A 19,659-nucleotide genomic window follows, 5' to 3' on the forward strand; every position below is an offset into this window, starting at 1 on the left:
CGTTTGGATCTTCTGAAATCTATGACCATCTCCTTGGTCTTAGTTGGATTCAAGTCCAGATTATTTTCGATGCACCATGCTGTCAGATGCTGGACCTCCTCTCTGTAGGCCACATATGTCAAAGTCAAGGCCAGATCCGGCCCTCGAATTGATTATCTATGGCCCCCTGGATGATATTTAATTACTATTAGAACCGGCCCGCAGGCCACAGCCGCCCGCTGGTGTTTTGCACGCACAAACACTACATTCCCCACAATGCAACGGTAGCCCGCGAAGTCACTGCAGTGCACACAAGCGGCGAGGGTCGTATTTGTTAACTGTTCAGTCAGATAGATATTTGTTGTGAAACGAAGTTCAAGCATTTTCAAGTACTTTAGCCTAAATTCCAGCACTTTTCAAACCTTTATTACTTTATTCATTTAATGTACCGTACAGAACATGTTTTCTTTGAAGGAAGTTTGTTTTTATCTGTTTGCTTGTTGAAAATGTTTTCACTTGAAATTACTGACAGATCCATAAGAAAATATTGCTTTATTCATTTAAGCATTAAATAATAAACACTGTGTTAGGTCTTGGTTCAATAGGCTATGTGCAATCATTTCAATATGTTCAGGGTACCCGCGGGTCCTTAAAAAGTCTTAAAATGTCTTAAATTTAGTTTTCCATATTCAAGGCCTAAAAATGTCTTAAAATGTCTGGAATTTTATGAGGGGAGGCATTAAATTATTATAAGTGTGTGTTGTTCAGTTGTTCTGGCACGATGTGAACTTTGCCGAATCTAGCGCTAATGCAGAAAATAACCGCTCCAGGGTCCTAGTGCTAGATTTCTAGCGTTGGAGTATACACGGCCTCAACAACGTCAACAATTTTCGTTCGCCAACCTCCCCCCCCCTTCAACAATTCTCGTTCGCCACACACCCCATAACCCCCCCCCCCCCCCCCCCCCCCCCCCGTCAACGATGTGGACCTGCATCCCCGGTAATAGTATTATTTTTTCTTGTGAGAGGTATTAAAAAGGTCTTAAAAGTCATTGAATTTGAGATTAAAAAATGTGCAGATACCCTGATGTTTTAATAAACATTGAACCAGTCCAGCCCTTGGCTTGTAGCAAATTTGGTTTTTTGGCCCTCGGTGCATTTGACTTTGACATCCCTGCTGTAGGCTGACTCATCGTTATCCAAGATCAGTCCTACTATGGTGGTGTCGTCTGCGAACTTTATGATGGAGTTGGAGGAGTGAATGGGGGAGCAGTCATGAGTGAAAAGAGAATAGAGGAGGGGGCTGAGAACGCATCCCTGTGGTGTGCCTGTATTCAGGATGATGGTTGAGGATGTGCGTTCTTCCATCCTGACAGTTTGGGGTTGCTCAAAGCATTTGGAGATGATGGGAGTTAAAGCGACTGGGCGGAAGTCATTTAAGCAGCTCACTGTGTTTTTCTTTGCCACTGGAATGATAGTGGCTGATTTGAGGCAGGTGGGAACTGTGGATTGTTGCAGTGATAAGTTGAAGATTGTGGTGAACATTTCTGCCAGCTGATCTGCGCAGGTCTTTAGAATGCGTCCAGCAACACCATCTGGGCCAGTAGCTTTCCTGGTGTTTATCTTCCGTAAAGCAGACCGTACCTGGTTTGGGTGTAGCTGGATGGTGATGTCCTCGTCTGTCCTCCTAGACTGGGTGGAGGTGTCCTGGTTTATGTTTGTGAGATCAAAACGGGCAAAGAACTGGTTTAGTGTGTCTGGATGGGTTGTGGCAGTTGTGGGCGAGTCTCTGTATCCTGTGAGAGATTTGATTCCTCTCCACACACTTCTGGTATCGTTCTGGTTGAAGTGCTCCTGAATGCGCAGTTGGTGTTTGCGCTTGGCCATTACAATGCCTCTACTCAGGTTGGACCTTGCTTCCTTGTAGGCCAGTTGATCCCCCTGTCTAAAAGCAGAGTTTTTGGCTTTGAGCAACATCCTCAGTTCTCTGTTGAACCATGGTTTCTGGTTTGGAAACACTTTGAACTTGATGGTCTTTGTCACATTCTCAGCACAGAAATTAACATAGATGTCCTCATAATGAAATATTACAAGGACATAAAAATTAGATAATTGCAAAAAAAAATGACAGACCTGGAAAATCATGACGTAGTCCTTTAATATAGCCAGCACACCCTTGTTGAGGCTCAGCTGCAGAACCATTGTCTCCTCGTGCCACAATTTCTGACAAATCCTCTTCTGCTTTTCATGACCTTGAGGAGACATGCCTGTGAAAGACACATGTAAGTCAACAAAAGACAATCCTTCTGATCAGTAACTTCATTATCAACTATTGTGTCAATTATTAGGTATTGAAACATGAGCTCTCATCACCTTTCTTGGCGAGTTTGTCCTGGACCACCTTGACTCTTGCTCTTGCTGTCTGATTAACATTGTGTTTGGTGAAAATAGACTCTAATGGCTCCTAGGCCAGCTAGCAATGATAGGCCATCTAGTCTATAGGTCATAGACAGCCAGCGATGATTAACAAACCCCCTCTGTGGACTGGAGATGGGGAGATTTAATATCATAGTGACCTCCTTGAGGTACATCACCTGACACAAGATAGACAACAAAATGAACACACACGCTTGCTTGCGGTTGTCCATCGGTTCGATGATGACATCCACTTCTGTTTTCTAGCTGTGAATTCTCTGATGGCTGAACAGTCCAATCCTAGATCCACAAGTTTTATTGCAAGTGGGGCAGTAGTACGTAGCATTAGTGTGACTGGCAGCCATGGGTTTGTCCCTCCTGAGTCTTCTTTGTTGTCTCCTGGCTGTCCTTTCCTCCTCCAGTGTTTGAGTCCCAACCAAGCACAGCTGCCTACCAGGTGTTGCGTTCGGCAGCCATACTTTCCAAGTCTCCAGGTTTAATTTTGCACCTTTTAAGCACTGTTTTCAGCTGGTCTTTAAAGCGCTTCTTCTGTCCTCCAGCAAGGCGCTGGCCTTGATTGAGCTGGCCATACAATACCCTGCGTGGTAGCCTGTTGTAAGGCATCCTGATAACATGCCCTAGCCACCGTAATTGGTGCTGAGTGATTGTTGTCTCAATGCTACTGCAGTCTGTTCTCCTCAGGATCTCAATGTGTGGCACTCGATCACGCCAGGTGATTCCTAGGATTCGCTGAAGGCAGCGGATGTGGAAATGTTCCAGGGTTTTAATGTGGCGGCTGTAAGTAACCCAGGCCTCACAGCTGTAGAGGAGGGTGGAAATGCAGACTGCTTGGTAGATGGATATTTTTGTGCTCAGGTGAAGATTTTTATTCAGGAAAACCTGGCGACTAAGTTTCCCAAAAGAAGCTGATGCTTGGCTGACTCTGTTCTGGACTTCATTGTCGATGGTATTGTCATCAGACAAAACACTCCCAAGGTATTTGAAAGATGGGACAACTGACAATGGCTCTCCTGCAGCAGTAAATGTGGGTGACGTGGGTGGGATTTTGTCACTCCACTGGCAGATTATCTCTGTCTTTATGGTGTTAATAGTCAGTCCCGTCCTGATGAATGCCCTGACTGCTGCATTGAGGACAGATTGGAGATCTTGTGGAGTGTTAGACACAAGAGCACAGTCATCAGCGTACAGTAGCTCCAGTATCCTCACTCTATACAGCTTGGTAGTTGCTTGCAGTCTCCTGATGTTAAAGAGGTTGCCATCTAAGAGCAGTCTCAAAACATTCCTGTTTAGATCCGCTTTTAGTTAAGAAACTCTATCTTAATAGTTTTATCTTATTTACTTTACTTTTTATTATCTTACTTACTTCACTTTTTACTTTTTATGTTATTTTAATATTTTTATCTTTAATTTCTTTTAACATTTTCTTTTTGTCTTTGTCTTATCTGCTTTTAATGTTTCTTTTATTTATACTGTAAAGCACTTTCTCTAGGATAGTTATACATGTAGGGGCCAACGATATACGTCTGCGGCAGTCAGAGGTGACTAAGGCTAATGTTAAAGAGGTGGTTAAATTAGCCCAGACGATGTCCGATGCCGTAATCTGCTCTGGCCCCATCCCAATGCGGCGCGGTGATGAGCAGTACAGCAGGCTCACGTCGCTAAACCGCTGGATGTCCAAGTGGTGCTCCGAAAATCAAGTGGGCTTTATTGATAATTGGAAAGATTTCGAGGGCAAGCCTGGTCTTTTAGGCAGGGACGGTGTCCACCCCACCCGGGATGGCGCTGCCCTGTTATCTTGCAGCATAGCCCGTAGTCTTTTAGTTAGTGGGCAGTGTAGTACTAGGAGCTGCTGACTAACCAGAGTCGCGACCAGGCCGCAGACTAACGGGCTAAACCGTCTGTCTGCGAGCTGCTTAGAGGCGTCACCAAGATCCCATAGGATTGAGACTGTGTCTGTGCCCCGGGTTAAATTAAATCATAAGAAAATAGTCCGTCCACAACACAGCTTCATTGAGCAAACATATTTTGGTTATTGGTCGTTCAATGATATTGGCCTTGGTTTGCAAACGAACCACACGTACTAGGCCACACTTATCAGGGAATGTTTCAAGTATGCGGCCAAGTATCCATGACCCACGTGGTGCTGTGTGATCTGCAACCATGACCAAGTCTCCAGGAGCAAAGTTCCTCTTCGCCTGATTCCATTTTTGGCGCTCCTGCAAGAGCGGTAAGTATTCATGAATCCATCTTTTCCAAAAGAGATTTGAAATGTACTGGGTCTGTTTCCATCGCCTCCTTGCATATACATCCCCTTTGTCAAATAGACCCGGTGGAAGAACTGGTTTTCCTTTAAGGAGTAGCAAATGGTTTGGCGTCAGTGCCTCAAGATCGGTGGGGTCCCCCGAGAGCTGTGTAATGGGGCGATCATTCAACATAGCTTCAGCTTCACAAAGCACAGTATGAAACATTTCATCAGTTGGGGTTTGCTGACGGAGTACAGAGCACAAAATTCTCTTAATCATACGAATAATGCGCTCCCAAGTGCCACCGTGATGGGACCCGGCTGGAGGGTTAAAGCTCCACTTGATTCCCCTTTCAGACAAGGCCCTTTCAATGCGGTCATGGTTCAAAGAGGCTAAGGCTTCTCGCAGTTCTCTTTCGGCACCCACGAAATTAGTGCCATTGTCAGATCTCATGTGCGCCACTTGTCCTCTACGACAGATGAATCTACGCAATGCGTTAATGCAGGAGTCTGTGTCAAGAGAGTAGGCCATTTCTAAATGCACAGCCCTGCTGGTCATGCAGGTGAACACTACGCCGTATCTTTTTACAAGGCCACGCCCTTTTTTCACGTTAACTGGCCCAAAATAATCTACCCCAACATTAGTGAATGGTGGTAGATCAGGAACCACTCGCTCCTCTGGCAGATCTGCCATTTTTTGCATGCCAGGTTTCGCACTCTGAAATTTGCAAATGAGACATCTGGATATAACCCTTCTCACTACCGTTGGTCCACTTGTAATCCAGTACTTTCGCCTGGCAGTGGAAAGAACATGGTTTCTTCCACCATGTCCAAGCTGTAAATGGAAGTAACGGAGGATTAGTTCAGAGACATGCTGATCTTTGGACAAGATGAAGGGATGTTTGATGTTCTCGGGAATAGCTGCCTTGTTCAGCCGTCCCCCAACCCGCAAAAGCCCTCCTTCTAACACTGGACTTAATTTGAAAATGCTGCTACCTCTTGGCACTTGCGGTTTGCCAAGAGCTAGGGCCGCGAGTTCAACAGGGAATCTCTCTTTCTGGCAGAAGGCAATGATGGAGGTTTCAGCCTCCAAAAGATCTTCCAGGGTCACCTTCTGATTCCCAAGTGTCATTGAGAAAATTTGTAGCTCCCTTCGAGCATTAGACATTACTGCCCTGGTAGCATGAGCGTTTGATAGCTCAAACTCTTTCCTTTTCTTACTTAATTTTAGCAGAGTTCTTTTCAATTTCAGGAACCAAGCAACTGCAACCTTCAATCTTTGCCAGTCAGAGAAGTGGGTAATCAGTCGTGATGTGGCATTGGCGTCGATAAGTATAGCATTAACCGTTAAACTTTTCTTAAACTCTGGATCATCAGCGGTAACACTTATGTCCACAGGAAATGTCGGCCACCTTTCTTCAGGTTCACTTAAAAATTTTGGGCCTTCCATCCATTTTTGCTTCAGAAGATCTTCTGCCTTACATCCACGTGAAGCAGCATCAGCAGGGTTTAGGGATGTGGGAATGTATCTCCATTGCTCAACCTCCGAGCTATCCCTGATTGCACTTATCCTGTTTGCAACAAAAGTTTGAAATCTGCGGTCCTCATTCTTTATATACTTGAGAACTGATGTACTGTCAGTCCAGAAGCATGTCTTCTCCAGTGGAATATCCAACTCTGATCGAAGCATCTTATCCACTCTTGCTGCAACCACAGCAGCCGTGAGCTCTAATCGGGGAATGGTGACAGACTTCAACGGAGCCACTCTGGCTTTGCCAAACAGGAAGGCAACATGAACCCTCTTCTCCATGTTCTCAATTCTCAAGTAAGTTGCCGTGCCATATCCGTTCACGCTTGCGTCAGCGAAGTGGTGTAACTGGGCGCTGATCATCTTCCCAAATCCATCAGGTTTCAAGCATCTATGGATCTTGAAATCTGTCACCCTCTCCAGATCTGTCAGCCACTTGCTCCACTTTTGCTGGACAGCTGGAGGTATTGGACCGTCCCAATCACACTTTACCCTGCACAACTCCTGCAGCAGTAACTTGGCAGGTAGAACTACAGGTGCCAGAAATCCCAATGGATCATAGACAGAACCGATGATGGATAATATGCCTCGTCTGGTTGGTGGTTTCTCTTTGACCTTCAGCTTGAACTTGAAAGTATCTGTCTCAACGCACCACTGCAAACCAAGGGCCCGGTCCAATGGCAACTTATCCCTGTCCAGATCAAGTTCATGCAGGTTCTTGGACTTAAGATCCTGGGGAATGCTTTGAAGCACTTTCCGACTGTTACTGATCCATTGTGTGAGGGTGAAACCTCCCTTGCTGCATATGTTCGTAAGGTGCTTGACCATGGTGACTGCTTCCATTTCAGAAGGCAGACTCCGCAACAGATCATCCATGTAGAAATTACGGTTGACCGTTGCAATCACTTCTGTTGGAAAGTTGGCTTGGTTATCTTCAGCAGTCTTTCTAAGTGCATAACAGGCAACACTGGGTGAGGACACTGCTCCAAATAAGTGGACAGTCATACGATGCTCAACCAGGTCCTTTTCCAAGTCACCTTGAGGCCACCACAGGAATCTTAAAAAGTCTCTGTGCTGCTCTGCCACCCTAACCTGGTGAAACATAGCCTTTATGTCTGCCATTATGGCTACTTTATCCTGTCTAAACCTTAGTAGAACGCCAACTAATGAACTGGTGAGGTTTGGACCTTGCAAGAGCTGACTATTAAGAGAGACCCCTTTGTATTCTGCTCCGCAATCAAACACAACTCGTAGCTTCCCTTTCCGCGGATGGTAAACGCCGTGGTGTGGGATATAACACACCTTCCCGATTGGTGCTTTGAGCTGTTGCTGAGGCACTTCCTCTGCATAGCCGTTACTAATGACATCGGCAAGGAAACTCTTGTACTCATTATGAAAGCTTGCGTCTTTCTGTAGTCTCCTCTTCAGACCACAAATACGTTGTACAACAATGCTGAGGTTGTTTGGCATGGAGACATCTTTGCCTTTGAAAGGCAATTGAAATGTGTAGTGCCCCTCTTGCAGCTGAACTGAGCTTTTCATTGTCTCCATAAACCTTTTGTCTTCCTGTGACATTTCCTCCTGTTCGTCAGCAGCTCGCTCATTGAAATCATAATTGTACTGGCTAATTAGCAGTTCCTCAATTCTATCAATTGCGATTCTGTTGGCATGGACTTGAGGATGATCAATTTCACAGTCGCTGCTACCCCTTAACGGCCCGTTTATTACCCACCCCAACAGGGTCCTGATTGCATAGGGTCCATTCTCACCTTCACGACTATTAATTACCTCCCATGGTTCCATAAGTTTGGAGGCATTGGTGCCAATCAATAGGTCAACTCCAGCATTTAGATAAGGAATTTTTACTGTCTCCAAGTATGGCCATTTTCTTAGCTCCCTTTTGCTAATGATGTTGGCTGTAGAGACGGGCATTTCTTGCTGAACACATACTTGGGGAAGTGGATAGAAGCAATCATCTGAATAGGCAGATATCTCCAGGTTATCAACAACAGAACTCTCTACCACATTGGCATGGCCTAATGTGCGGATATGAAGCTTGAGTTTGCGCCCTTCCAAATTCAGCGTCTCAATGAGGTTCCTGGTGCAAAAAGTTCCTGTACTTCCTGGGTCCAGAAAGGCATGCGTTTCAAGGACTTTGCTACCCTTGGAGCACTTAACTTTTACAGGCAAAATGGGCAGAATTCCGTTACAGTGGCCAACCCCTGTAAGACCACAAGCGGATGATGTAGAACAGCTGTCAGAAGTGTTTGGCTGCTCAGAATCCTTCTGCTTACTACCCGTCCGAGTCACTCCTTGTTTGTCTCCAATGTGCAAGACAGTGGGGTGCATTCTGTTACACCTTTTGCAAGTTATGCGCCTCTCACAGTTCTTGCTCAGATGTCCTGTGCACAAGCAACTGAAGCACAAACCATTTTCTTTTAAATACTCCAATTTCTCCCTATGCAGCTTTCTCCCCAGCTTAAAGCACTGATCCAAAGTATGACCGCTAATGTTGCAATACATGCAGGAAATGGAATCAGTCTTAGTAAATGTGACTTTGTCATAGTCATCATCTGGTGTACTGGACTCATCCTGAATAACCACCTGTGTGGCAAAGCTGTTACGTCTTAGGTAGGGTTTAACTGATGATTTGGTTGATTTGGTTGCCCCTTTGACATCAGGTGAGCCCTCCTGTATATCACCAAAGACTGGATCCGAAGTGACTCTCACCTGACGCTCAATGAAATTCACAATGTCTAAAAATTGTGCTCTTCGTCCTGTTTTCTCCAAGATATCACATGCCTTAGTTCTCCATTTATCTCTGAGTTTATATGGAAGTTTTCGGCTCAGGATCTTGATGTTAGCTGACATGTTGAGCTCCTCCAAGTACTGAAGGTCAGCCATGGCATTGGAACACTCACGTAAGAAAAGTCCATAAGCCTTGAGTGCTTCAGGGTCCTCAGCTTTAACACTAGGAACCCGACGGCCGCGAAAATTTTCGCAAGGCTTAGTAAGGTCCATGTAGCCCACTCCCCTGCTGTGAAGAGATTAACGCCCATTGTCTTGGTAATGCGGTGGAAGCGTCTCACCCCCAGCTCATACGCCTGCCAAAGCACAAGCGGCTCACCTCCAAGCTCATACAAGGCACCAAACGTGATACTTCACGAAAAACTTGGTTACAAACAAGCAGACTGTATATGTTACCGATCCTACAACAAACAGCGGAAATTTTGTAGACTCGTGTTTCAAAAGATACAATTCAAGCGCACGTAGAGAGTTTCTCAAATGAGTCCCGTCAAACAATAAAAATAAATAAAATTGTCTGAACCTCTTTGTATATTGTTTGAAGCTCTTTGTATATTTACTACACTATATAATATTTGTTACACGTTCTGTTTCCGCGTTTGAATTCGCGTTTGAAAAGCTAAGAAATTATATGGCGCAATTATATATATGGCTGATAAATGTTGTGATCTAAACAGCAGACTGGAAAAGGAGAGGAAAAGACAGGAAGAACAAATTCATGTGCTGTAAAACAACTTTATTTTGATCAAACATGGATGTCTATTCCGGGTTTCTTGAAGTGGAATGTCAAGAAAGTTGAGGGTGTCTTGAAGTTGAGGGTGTACTCGCCAGATGCACTTGCCGCATGCAACACACGCGTTGATGCTGTGGAGAACAATTCAAGGTACACCTTACATTTTGAATAAAATCTTTCAGAAGACAAAAATACGTAACATATGTGGTGTTACGTATGTAGGCCTACTTATCAACGTACCTTCATGTAGTTGTAGCCAACAGTTGCTACACAGCCAGGGTGTACTCGCTGCATGCAACGGGCCACCGGCGTGTTCCTGCGTGCACTGTGTATGCACGCACCTTCATGATGTCTGTCAACGGCGCACTGCAAAGAACAAAGTACATGTTATATTTTGAACGAATTTATTCATGTGTACCAGCCAGGGACCCTCTTTCTTACATTTGCGGCAGGTTCATCGTTCATCGCTGCCAAGGTCAACGGGCCACCGGCGTGTTCCTGCGCGCACTGTGTATGCACGCACAGAAGTACATGTTATATTTAGAACGAATTCATTCATGTATAAATTGATTCTGTGAAAATGTCACAGGCATGGGTCATAACAGAACGGGAATCCAATTCCAGCAACCATGAGAAAAATAACCAGCAACCACGACGAGAAATAAACAGAGGACTAACACGGAAACAGACATGAAATGGCAGGAGATGCGGGGCAGACCGTGACACCGGGTTTCATGATGTGCGACTGTGGAACAGAAAGAGAAGAGATTTTTGGTTATGTTCAAATAATAGTGTGTGTGTATATATATATGTGTGTGTGATTGGTTGTCTGTATATATATATAATATATTTATATATATATATATATATATATATATAAATATACTTATCGACGTACCTTCATGTAGTTTTAGGTACACAGTTGCCACACAGCCAGGGACACTCTGCCCTACACTTGCGACAGGTGTACTTGCCGCATGCAGCGCACGGGGTTATGCTGTGGTTCCGGTTGCAGTTTGTCTGCACCTGACACGTAGTCTTCTTTCCAGGAGCAGGCGAAGGACGTGGCGTTCTCTTCAACTCCTTTTCCTGTAGGAAACGAAGACGGAGTTCCTCAGCAAGAGTACACATAAAAACTCTCCTACTCTCTGTGGACCCCGTACATGCCGTGTACAAAACATGCGCGTTCATCGCTGCCAGGTCAAGTATGTTATAAAACACTGCAACGGGCCACCGGCGTGTTCCTGCGCGCACTGTGTATGCACGCGCCTTCTGGTCCATGATGTCAACGGCGCACTGCAAAGAACAAATACAAAGAAGTACATGTTATATTTTGAATAAATTCATTCATGTATGATAAATTGATTTATCAATGCCAACACATGCATACCTTCGTCCGGTTGTAGTCCGTCACAGTGTTTGGCTTCTTTTTGCGGTCGTCTGCAATCTCCACGTGCGTGTGCATAGTGCTCAGAACGCAAACTGTTTTGTTGGGCTTGGAGGCATACACCGTCAGAAGCGCATCATCGGATCTGTACACCTCCGTTGACAACTTCTCACGTCCCTTGGCGTTTTTGGCTTCCAAAGGAACTTCTCGGCGAATCTTGTTCATTGTCCCAAGCAGAGTCGTGTTGCATTCCAGCAGCTTCTTAGCCAGGGAAAGAGATGTGAAAAAATTGTCTGTGGCTACAGTTCTGCCCTTGCCCAGGTATGGCTTCATAAGCTTCATCACCACATTCTCGGACACTCTTTCCCCCTTGGGACGATCGGGGTCCTTTCCAAGGTATGGAATGGCGTTGCACATGTACTTTGTGTTCAACTCAGAAGCAACCCAAAACTTTATTCCAAACTTGTCCGGCTTTGAGGCAATGTACTGGGTGAATGGACAGCGAACCTTGGTCGGAAACAGCTGCTCGTCGACTGTCAGTTCCTTGCCTGGGGTATAGCACAAAATGCAGTTGTTCACAAATCGCTGCCAGATGTCCGAAATCGCAGCAAATCTGTCGCTCTTTGCACGCTCCGCACGGGTGTCCTTATTATCAAAGCGCAAGTACCGCATGATTTCTTGGTAGCGGTCCCGTGCCATTGTCTCCTGGATCGAAGGCACAGCGAACATTGCCGACCAACAGTCCGACATCGCTCCAACTGGACAGAGGACTGCTCGTAGAAATAGGATTGCTACGAATGCCATAAACTCGCTGACCGACAAACTCCAGCTGCTGTCTGTTCTGCGGGCTTCATGGACAGTGCAGTCTGTGATGATTCGCAGCATCTCCATGTCGAGCAAACACAGAAAACTCTGCAGTCTGCTTGTGATCCTACGCTGTATTAGTAAAAGTAAACAAATGACGCTAGGTAAATTACACGTACTAAATATCATTCAAACACAAGCAGAAACACTGGAAAGAAATATGAAGTTACTATACCTTTGCATGCTCTGTAGGCCCGGACGGCTCAACAAATGTTGAATTAGGCAAACAGCTGCTGACACGAGAGCGTGCGATGCCAACCTTCTCCCAAACAGTTCCATCTTTTGCCCGTACGGTTGGTGCAGGTGTGGTGTCAGCCTGTGTCCGTCTCTTCCTTGGAGGGCTCTGTTGTACCTCATCCGATGTACTGCTTCTTTCTTCATCGGATGAATCGCTGGTCAAAAAACAGGAGGGTCCTTCTCCCGCATCGGACTCACAGCAGTCCTCGTTGGTCAGCAAAGCCGCAACTTCTTGACCGGTGAACGTCCTCTGTCTTGCCATGGTGTTTTGCGTCGTCTCCACACAGGATAGTAGTGAAAATGTAAGTCGCCTGCCTTTGGGTTTCAGCTTTTATCATGACTCTGAAGAACACACCCACAACAGCGCATACTAATTATACTTTATTGTAATAGGTGGCGCTTCACACATAACGCCGAAACCGAAACCGGGCTAATCCCCTGCATACACGGGAACAATAAAAGTTGATTGGACCCGTGATAATGGTTCACGGCAATCCGTGAATATCAGTCAAACACAAGCATAAACACTGCAAAAAATATTATATTACTATGCTGTATGAGTAAAAATAAATAAATGACGCTAAGTTATTTACACAAACGAAATATCTTATTTACACAAACGAAATATCAGTCAAACACAAGCATAAACACTGCAAAAAATATTATATTACTATGCTGTATGAGTAAAAATAAATAAATGACGCTAAGTTATTTACACAAACGAAATATCTTATTTACACGAACGAAATATCAGTCAAACACAAGCATAAACACTGCAAAAAATATTATATTACTATGCTGTATGAGTAAAAATAAATAAATGACGCTAAGTTATTTACATGAACGAAATATCTTATTTACACAAACGAAATATCAGTCAAACACAAGCATAAACACTGCAAAAAAATATTATGTTACTATGCTGTATGAGTAAAAATAAGTAAATGTACAAATAAATATTACTTTACTATACCTTTATTACTTTGTTGCTGCTATTGAAGTGCATACACAAGAAAATCTGGGACGCTTGCTTCATACATAACGCCAATACCACGCTAATGATAATGTGTTTCACGGGAACAATATGAACCCGTGATAATGGTTGGTTCAGCCATGTAAATGTGTGGCGCTATTGAAGTGCATACACAAGAAAATCTGGGACGTTTGCTTCATACATAACGCCAATACCACGCTAATGATAATGTGTTTCACGGGAACAATATGGACCCGTGATAATGGTTGGTTCAGCCATGTAAATGTGTGGCGCTATTGAAGTGCATGCACAAGAAAATCTGAGACGCTTGCTTCATACATAACGCCAATACCACGCTAATGATAATGGTTCACCGCTCTAAATAATACTTATGTCAATATGTAGCGCTTCACACATAACGCCGAAACAGGGCTAAACTTTATTTATTTATTTTAGACTACAAACTAGACCTGGTGCACACAGACTGCACACAGCCTAGACCTGGTGCACCACAGAGCTCCTGCCACAGAGCTCCTGCCTGTCTTTCTGCTCCTGTCTTGCTCTGAAATTAACATATGTATGGTCCTGCTAATTGGGCAGGAGAAGGAGGGGTGATGTCCTCAGAACCTTGAAATCTCAGGAGTTCCAGTGTTAATGCTAGGCCACTCCATGACCTTCTTCATGTATGCTGCAGTGATTTTGAATTCATTTCCAAAATGCTCCTTAAGCAGCTTCTTTGCTACTGCAAACCCTGTCTCAGCAGGCATATGAAGGCAGCTACGTATCATTTCCCTTGGGTGCCCCCTGGTGAATTGCTCAAGGTAGTATAAGCAGTCTCCTTTAGATGTTGATTTAGCTTCCACACAGTGTTCGAAAGCTCTGATAAAGGAGTTAAACTGCAGAGGATCTCCATCATAAATGGGCATTTCCCTGCGTGGTAGCTGTTGAGCAGTTTGCATATGAACAAGGAGAGTTGTTATGTCGTTCTGTTTTTGAAGCAAATGGTAGAGACCTGGGGTTTGATTTTGGCTTTGCATAGGTGGAAACACTTGTTGTGTATGCCGCTGTGGTAGTGAAGGCCCAAAGGTTGACATGACAGGTCCAAATACTGGGGCATTGCTTTCCAACGGTTGACATGCGTTTTGATACAATGGCGGAATCGTTGGAACCTGTGGGTTGAGCGAGGTATGTATGATCTTAGGCCTAGCCCCCTTCCTCATGTAAGAAGACATTCCATCAGATCGCTTTGAATGGATGCTGCTGCCAACTTTTAGTGCAGCCAGCTTAGCAGTCATTTCAGCTATCTCAGTGTTCAACTCCAGTTGTTCTCTCTTTTTCTTCAGAATGAGCTGCTGCTCCTCCAATGCATGTTTTTCCTCCAAAGCAGCAGCCCGAGCTAAGAGTGCATCTCGTTTTGCCTCAGCCTTGCGCCAAGCAGATGAAGTGGAAGAACCAATTGAGCCATGGTGTTGTGATTGCACATTTGAGATACTGTCATGAGGTCGGACGCCATCTTCCTCGTCGTCTTCAGTTTCCACCATTTGAATTTCAGTTTGGCCCAATAAAGCTTCATTTTGAGGGTCACCACAGACTGTTGTTTTTGAACCTGTTTTAGTGTCAAACAGCCATTGGCTTACACATATAATAAATTCCTTGAAACTCAGCATTTTAGCTTGGTACCAAATATCATGTTTGCTTGCTTCATCAGCAGGTAATAACCCCAATAAAGATGCATGCATCTGATGTATATTTTCACACAACACATTAAAATCACCAAACTCCTGTTCAACCTTATTTACATGCTTGTCACCCATCAGTTTCAAAATACATTCTCTTAGATTAGTCAATTTGCAAAATGCAGACTTCCTCTGCTTTTCCAACATGCTTATCTTTTCCAGCAATGCCTTTGGTGTTAGTTTAACCACACGTTTTTCAGACATAAATTTCACATCTGCACTTTCGCAAGGTTCAGTCATTTTAAGAACACGTTGTGTTTCTTCAGTCATAATGGTCACGAAAGGTAACTTCCCGACGAATCCCGCAAAGAGTTAAAAATCGCCTGCAACAGTCCGTACCAACCGGCGAAAGCTATTTAGTTGCGCAAGCAGTTGCAGTGTTTCACAAATCGTCTCGCCAAGCAAAGCGATTTCAAAACGCATGCGAGTGTATGCACACAAATAAACAATGGCCATTCAAAACACATCAGCGCTGATCACCACATACCCCAATCGAGCGTTGGCCGGCATTGATGAGTTCCTCCCGGTGTGATGACGCTAGTATTCGGCTTGCCCCATAGCTAATGCAGTTCGGGTTTTGGCAACTCCAAATATTTGCCCTCCTTACATCCGGAATTTCCACACAAACGCCACGAACAGTAATCCCAGTGAAGCAGTTTTCGACCAAGTGTACTGACTAATCCTGTACAGTCAGTTCCTGGAGGCTGATGACTGGATTGTTAGGACGTGTGTCTATGCACTTGAAAGTAATCACCCAGAAAGTTCGGTTGATGAAGGTAAAATGTATGTGCTAGTTTATTTTCCCCAACAAGACAACATGGCAAATAACTCATGACAAACTTGAAAGTAACCAAAATAACACATAATCCTCACCTTAACCACTCACAATATCAAGGTCACACAGACACAGTCGAAAACTGTTGCTTCCTATCAGCCCCTGTCTCCGGTGGAGTTCACCATGGGTATTTAGAGAGTAAAAAGACCCTCTAGTGGCAGGGAGGTAAATTACAGCAACACAAATAATACATGGCTCATACACTAAGTTTTTAACTAATATTCAAACTTCACATCCAATTATTACCTATATGACCGATCTGAAAATTGGATTAATTAATATTCGATCACTCAACTCTAAAGCAGTTTTTATGAATGAACTTATAACTGACCAGAAAATTGATATTTTATGTCTAACTGAAACGTGGATTCAATCTGGTGACTATTTATCTCTAAACGAAGCCACTCCTGTGGGATATAGTTATATACATAAACCTAGATTGTCAGGCAGAGGAGGAGGAATATGTATAATATATCGTGATTGTTTAGAAATTCATCAGAAATACTTGGATATCTTTAATTCATTTGAGATGCTGTCTATTAATGTAACTAGTCCATCTGAAAATAAAAGTTCATTTTCCCTAACAAATGTATATAGACCACCAGGGCCTTACTCAGATTTCTTAAAAGATTTCACAGATTTTACAGCAAATTTAGCAGTTAGTAGTGACAAAATAATAATGGTAGGAGACTTTAACATACATTTTGATAATGCGGAGGATCCACTGACAAGGGCTTTTACTTCTATATTGAACTCTGTTGGCATTACACAAAACGTTGTAGGACCCACACACTATCAAAATCATACCCTAGATTTAATCTTAACGTTGGGTATTGACGTAGATAATATAAATATACTCCCGCAAACCGTAGCTATCTCTGATCACTATTTAGTCAAATTTGAGATTCATCTTAACATAAATACCCGCCCGTCTCCTCGGCAGTGTATGAAGCGCTCGATAAATTCATTAACATCAACACAGTTTATTGAAGCCCTCCCTGATTTAACTGCTCTAGCCCACTCGCCATCCTATCCAGGAGAGTTAGACAGTCTAACCAACTGCATAGAGAATACCTGCAGATCAGCTCTAGATATAGTAGCTCCACTCAAATATAAAAAGACTAGATCTAAAAAACTCGCTCCGTGGTACACTGACCAAACTAGAAACTTAAAACAAATAGCACGTAAATTAGAGCGTAAATGGCGATCTACTAAGTTGGAAGTATTCTACTGTGCCTGGAAGGATAGCATCATTGACTACAAACGGGCACTCGCTAAAGCACGCTCAGCATACCTAGCCTCACTGATAGAGAAAAATAAAAACAATCCTAGATTTCTTTTTAATGCTATTTCCAAACTTACAAAAAATCAAGCAGGCGCAGAACCTCAGATTCCAGTAAACCTCACTAGTAATGTATTTATAGATTTTTTTGATAATAAAATAGAGAATATTAGACAAAATATAAAACCTTTTATTAGTAATACAACTGGTATGTCATCTGGTTTGGTTGACATCGATTTAAATCGCATACTGGGAGAAAAACTTGATGCTTTTCATCCACTCCCACAATCAGAATTAGAGAAAATAATTTCTTCCTTAAATTGTGCAACCTGCACACTAGACTCGGTTCCATCAAAGTTATTAAAAGAGGTATTACCAGCGGTAACTGAACCTCTTCTAACTATAGTTAACTCATCCATTACAATAGGTCACATGCCCAAATCATGTAAATTAGCAGTTATTAAACCTCTGATTAAGAAACCAAATCTTGATCCTACTGTACTATCTAATTATAGACCCATTTCAAACACATCATTTATATCTAAGATCATAGAAAAAGCTGTTGCCCAGCAATTATGCCTATATCTGCATAGGCATCACATATTTGAAAAGTTCCAATCTGGTTTTAGGCCCCATCACAGTACTGAAACAGCATTAGTTAAAGTAACAAATGACCTCCTCCTTGCTTCAGATCAAGGTTATGTATCGCTGTTAGTGCTTCTTGATCTTAGTGCAGCTTTCGACACAATTGATCATAGGATCTTGCTAGAAAGGTTAGAACGCTGGGTTGGAGTCTCTGGCACAGCCCTTTCATGGTTTCATTCTTACTTAACAAATCGCTATCAGTTTGTAGAGCTCAATAATATTCCATCCAAACGTACAAAAGTTAAATATGGGATCCCGCAAGGCTCCATTCTAGGACCACTATTATTTACATTATATATGCTACCATTGGGCACAGTTATAAACAAACATGGTGTCAATTTTCACTGCTATGCAGATGACACTCAACTTTACATATCAGCCAAACCTGATGACAAACTCAGTTTAAGAAAAATTGAGGCCTGTGTAAAAGATATTAAATGCTGGATGTCTCTAAACTTCCTCCAACTTAATGAGGACAAAACAGAAGTTCTTCTTCTGGGCCCTAAGGCCTCAAAACAGAAAATTCCAGATCTAATGCTTAATCTCGCAGGCTACCCCATTACACCTGGCACAGTAGCCAAAAACCTAGGCGTCATACTCGACTCTGACCTATCATTTGATAAATACATAGATAATACTACTAGGATAGCTTTTCTACATCTCCGTAACATTGCTAAATTAAGAAATGCATTATCACAGGATGATGCGGAAAAATTGGTGCACGCCTTTGTTAGCTCTAGATTAGACTACTGCAATGCACTACTGTCAGGATGTTCAAATAGGAATCTAAATAAACTTCAAATAGTTCAAAATGCCGCAGCCAGGGTTCTGACCAGAACTAGAAAATTTCAGCATATCAGTCCAGTCCTATCAGCCCTGCATTGGCTCCCAGTTAAATTCCGTATTGACTTTAAAATTCTTTTATTAACTTATAAAGCATTGCACGGGCTTGCTCCTGAGTACCTTCAGGAACTTATTTCCTATTACGAACCCCCACGCCCACTAAGATCACAGGGTGCTGGTCTTTTATTAGTTCCAAAAATTAATAAGGTAACAGCAGGGGGAAGAGCCTTTTCTTGTAAGGCCCCCCAGCTTTGGAATAATCTTCCTAAATGCATCCGGGACTCCGACACAGTCACAATCTTTAAGTCTAGGTTGAAAACCCACTTATTTAGTTTAGTGTTTGATAATTAATATCCCCCTTAGATAAAAGTACAGATCCAGGGGTTCATAGACAAAGGGTTTTATGGTAGACTGGGGCGCTGGTGCTGTCGTCCTGTCACTGCTCGTGGTCACTCAAGTTTGTTGACAGTGCAGTGGACGGATGCCATTGTCTCAGAATACCCCCAAGCCTATGTTACCTTCTGGTTCTGCCTTTTTAGCTAGGCTGTAATAATTTAACTAAATGCCGGAGTTGCTGCCACACTCCGGAAATGTTTATAATTTTACCTGTCCTGTATATGTCCTCATACAGAGCTAATTTTGCCTGTTTCATTTCTCCACATGGCTGCCCGCCTGTTTGAGGAATAATGAGATGAGGAGACCAGCGATCCATCCTGAGCCAGCCACCTCCTGCCTAACCGGATGCATACATCATGATGGACATTATTACATATTTTTCATTTTCTTTCTCTTCTTTCTGTCTAAATTGTTGTTGTTGTCATGGTGACCGGTGTCGGCCAGAGGAGGATGGGTTCCCCCCCTGAGTCTTGGTTCCTCTCAAGGTTTCTTCCTCATGCAAAAAACTAGGGAGTTTTTCCTTGCCACTGTCGCCCTTGGCTTGCTCACTGGGGGCTAGGACTCGGCACTTGTAAAGCTGCTTTGTGACAACAACTGTTGTAAAAAGCGCTATATAAATAAAATTTGATTGATTGATTGATTGACTTTGAGTTACATGTATGTATGAAAGGTGCTATACAAATAAAGATTATTATTATTATTATTATCTAGCCTGTATGCCACTGTTACCCCACTGTTG

The 19,659-nt window shown here is 43.3% G+C and overlaps 1 protein-coding gene across 2 annotated transcripts; it reads right to left on the bottom strand.

The window, feature by feature from the left end:
• Positions 1-9,754: 9,754 nt before the first annotated feature.
• On the bottom strand, positions 9,755-11,431 carry LOC143496471 (uncharacterized). Of its 2 annotated transcripts, XR_013125606.1 has the most exons (5): positions 11,113-11,431; positions 10,621-11,018; positions 10,164-10,467; positions 9,963-10,088; positions 9,755-9,853 (listed from the first exon to the last, which is right to left on the bottom strand). XR_013125606.1 is itself a non-coding variant. In XM_076992629.1 (3 exons), the coding sequence occupies exons 1-2, from the start codon at positions 11,332-11,334 to the stop codon at positions 10,623-10,625; spliced, it is 618 nt and encodes a 205-aa protein (XP_076848744.1). In that variant the 5' UTR covers positions 11,335-11,431; the 3' UTR covers positions 9,953-10,467; positions 10,621-10,622. The 2 variants fall into 2 exon arrangements, 1 of the variants encoding a protein (XP_076848744.1); XM_076992629.1 differs by lacking the exon at positions 9,755-9,853 and having other exon boundaries at positions 9,953-10,467.
• Between the last annotated feature and the right edge of the window lie 8,228 nt (positions 11,432-19,659).

This window comes from Brachyhypopomus gauderio, unplaced genomic scaffold (genome assembly GCF_052324685.1).
Source record: "Brachyhypopomus gauderio isolate BG-103 unplaced genomic scaffold, BGAUD_0.2 sc95, whole genome shotgun sequence".
NCBI classification, from domain to species: Eukaryota; Metazoa; Chordata; class Actinopteri; order Gymnotiformes; family Hypopomidae; genus Brachyhypopomus; species Brachyhypopomus gauderio.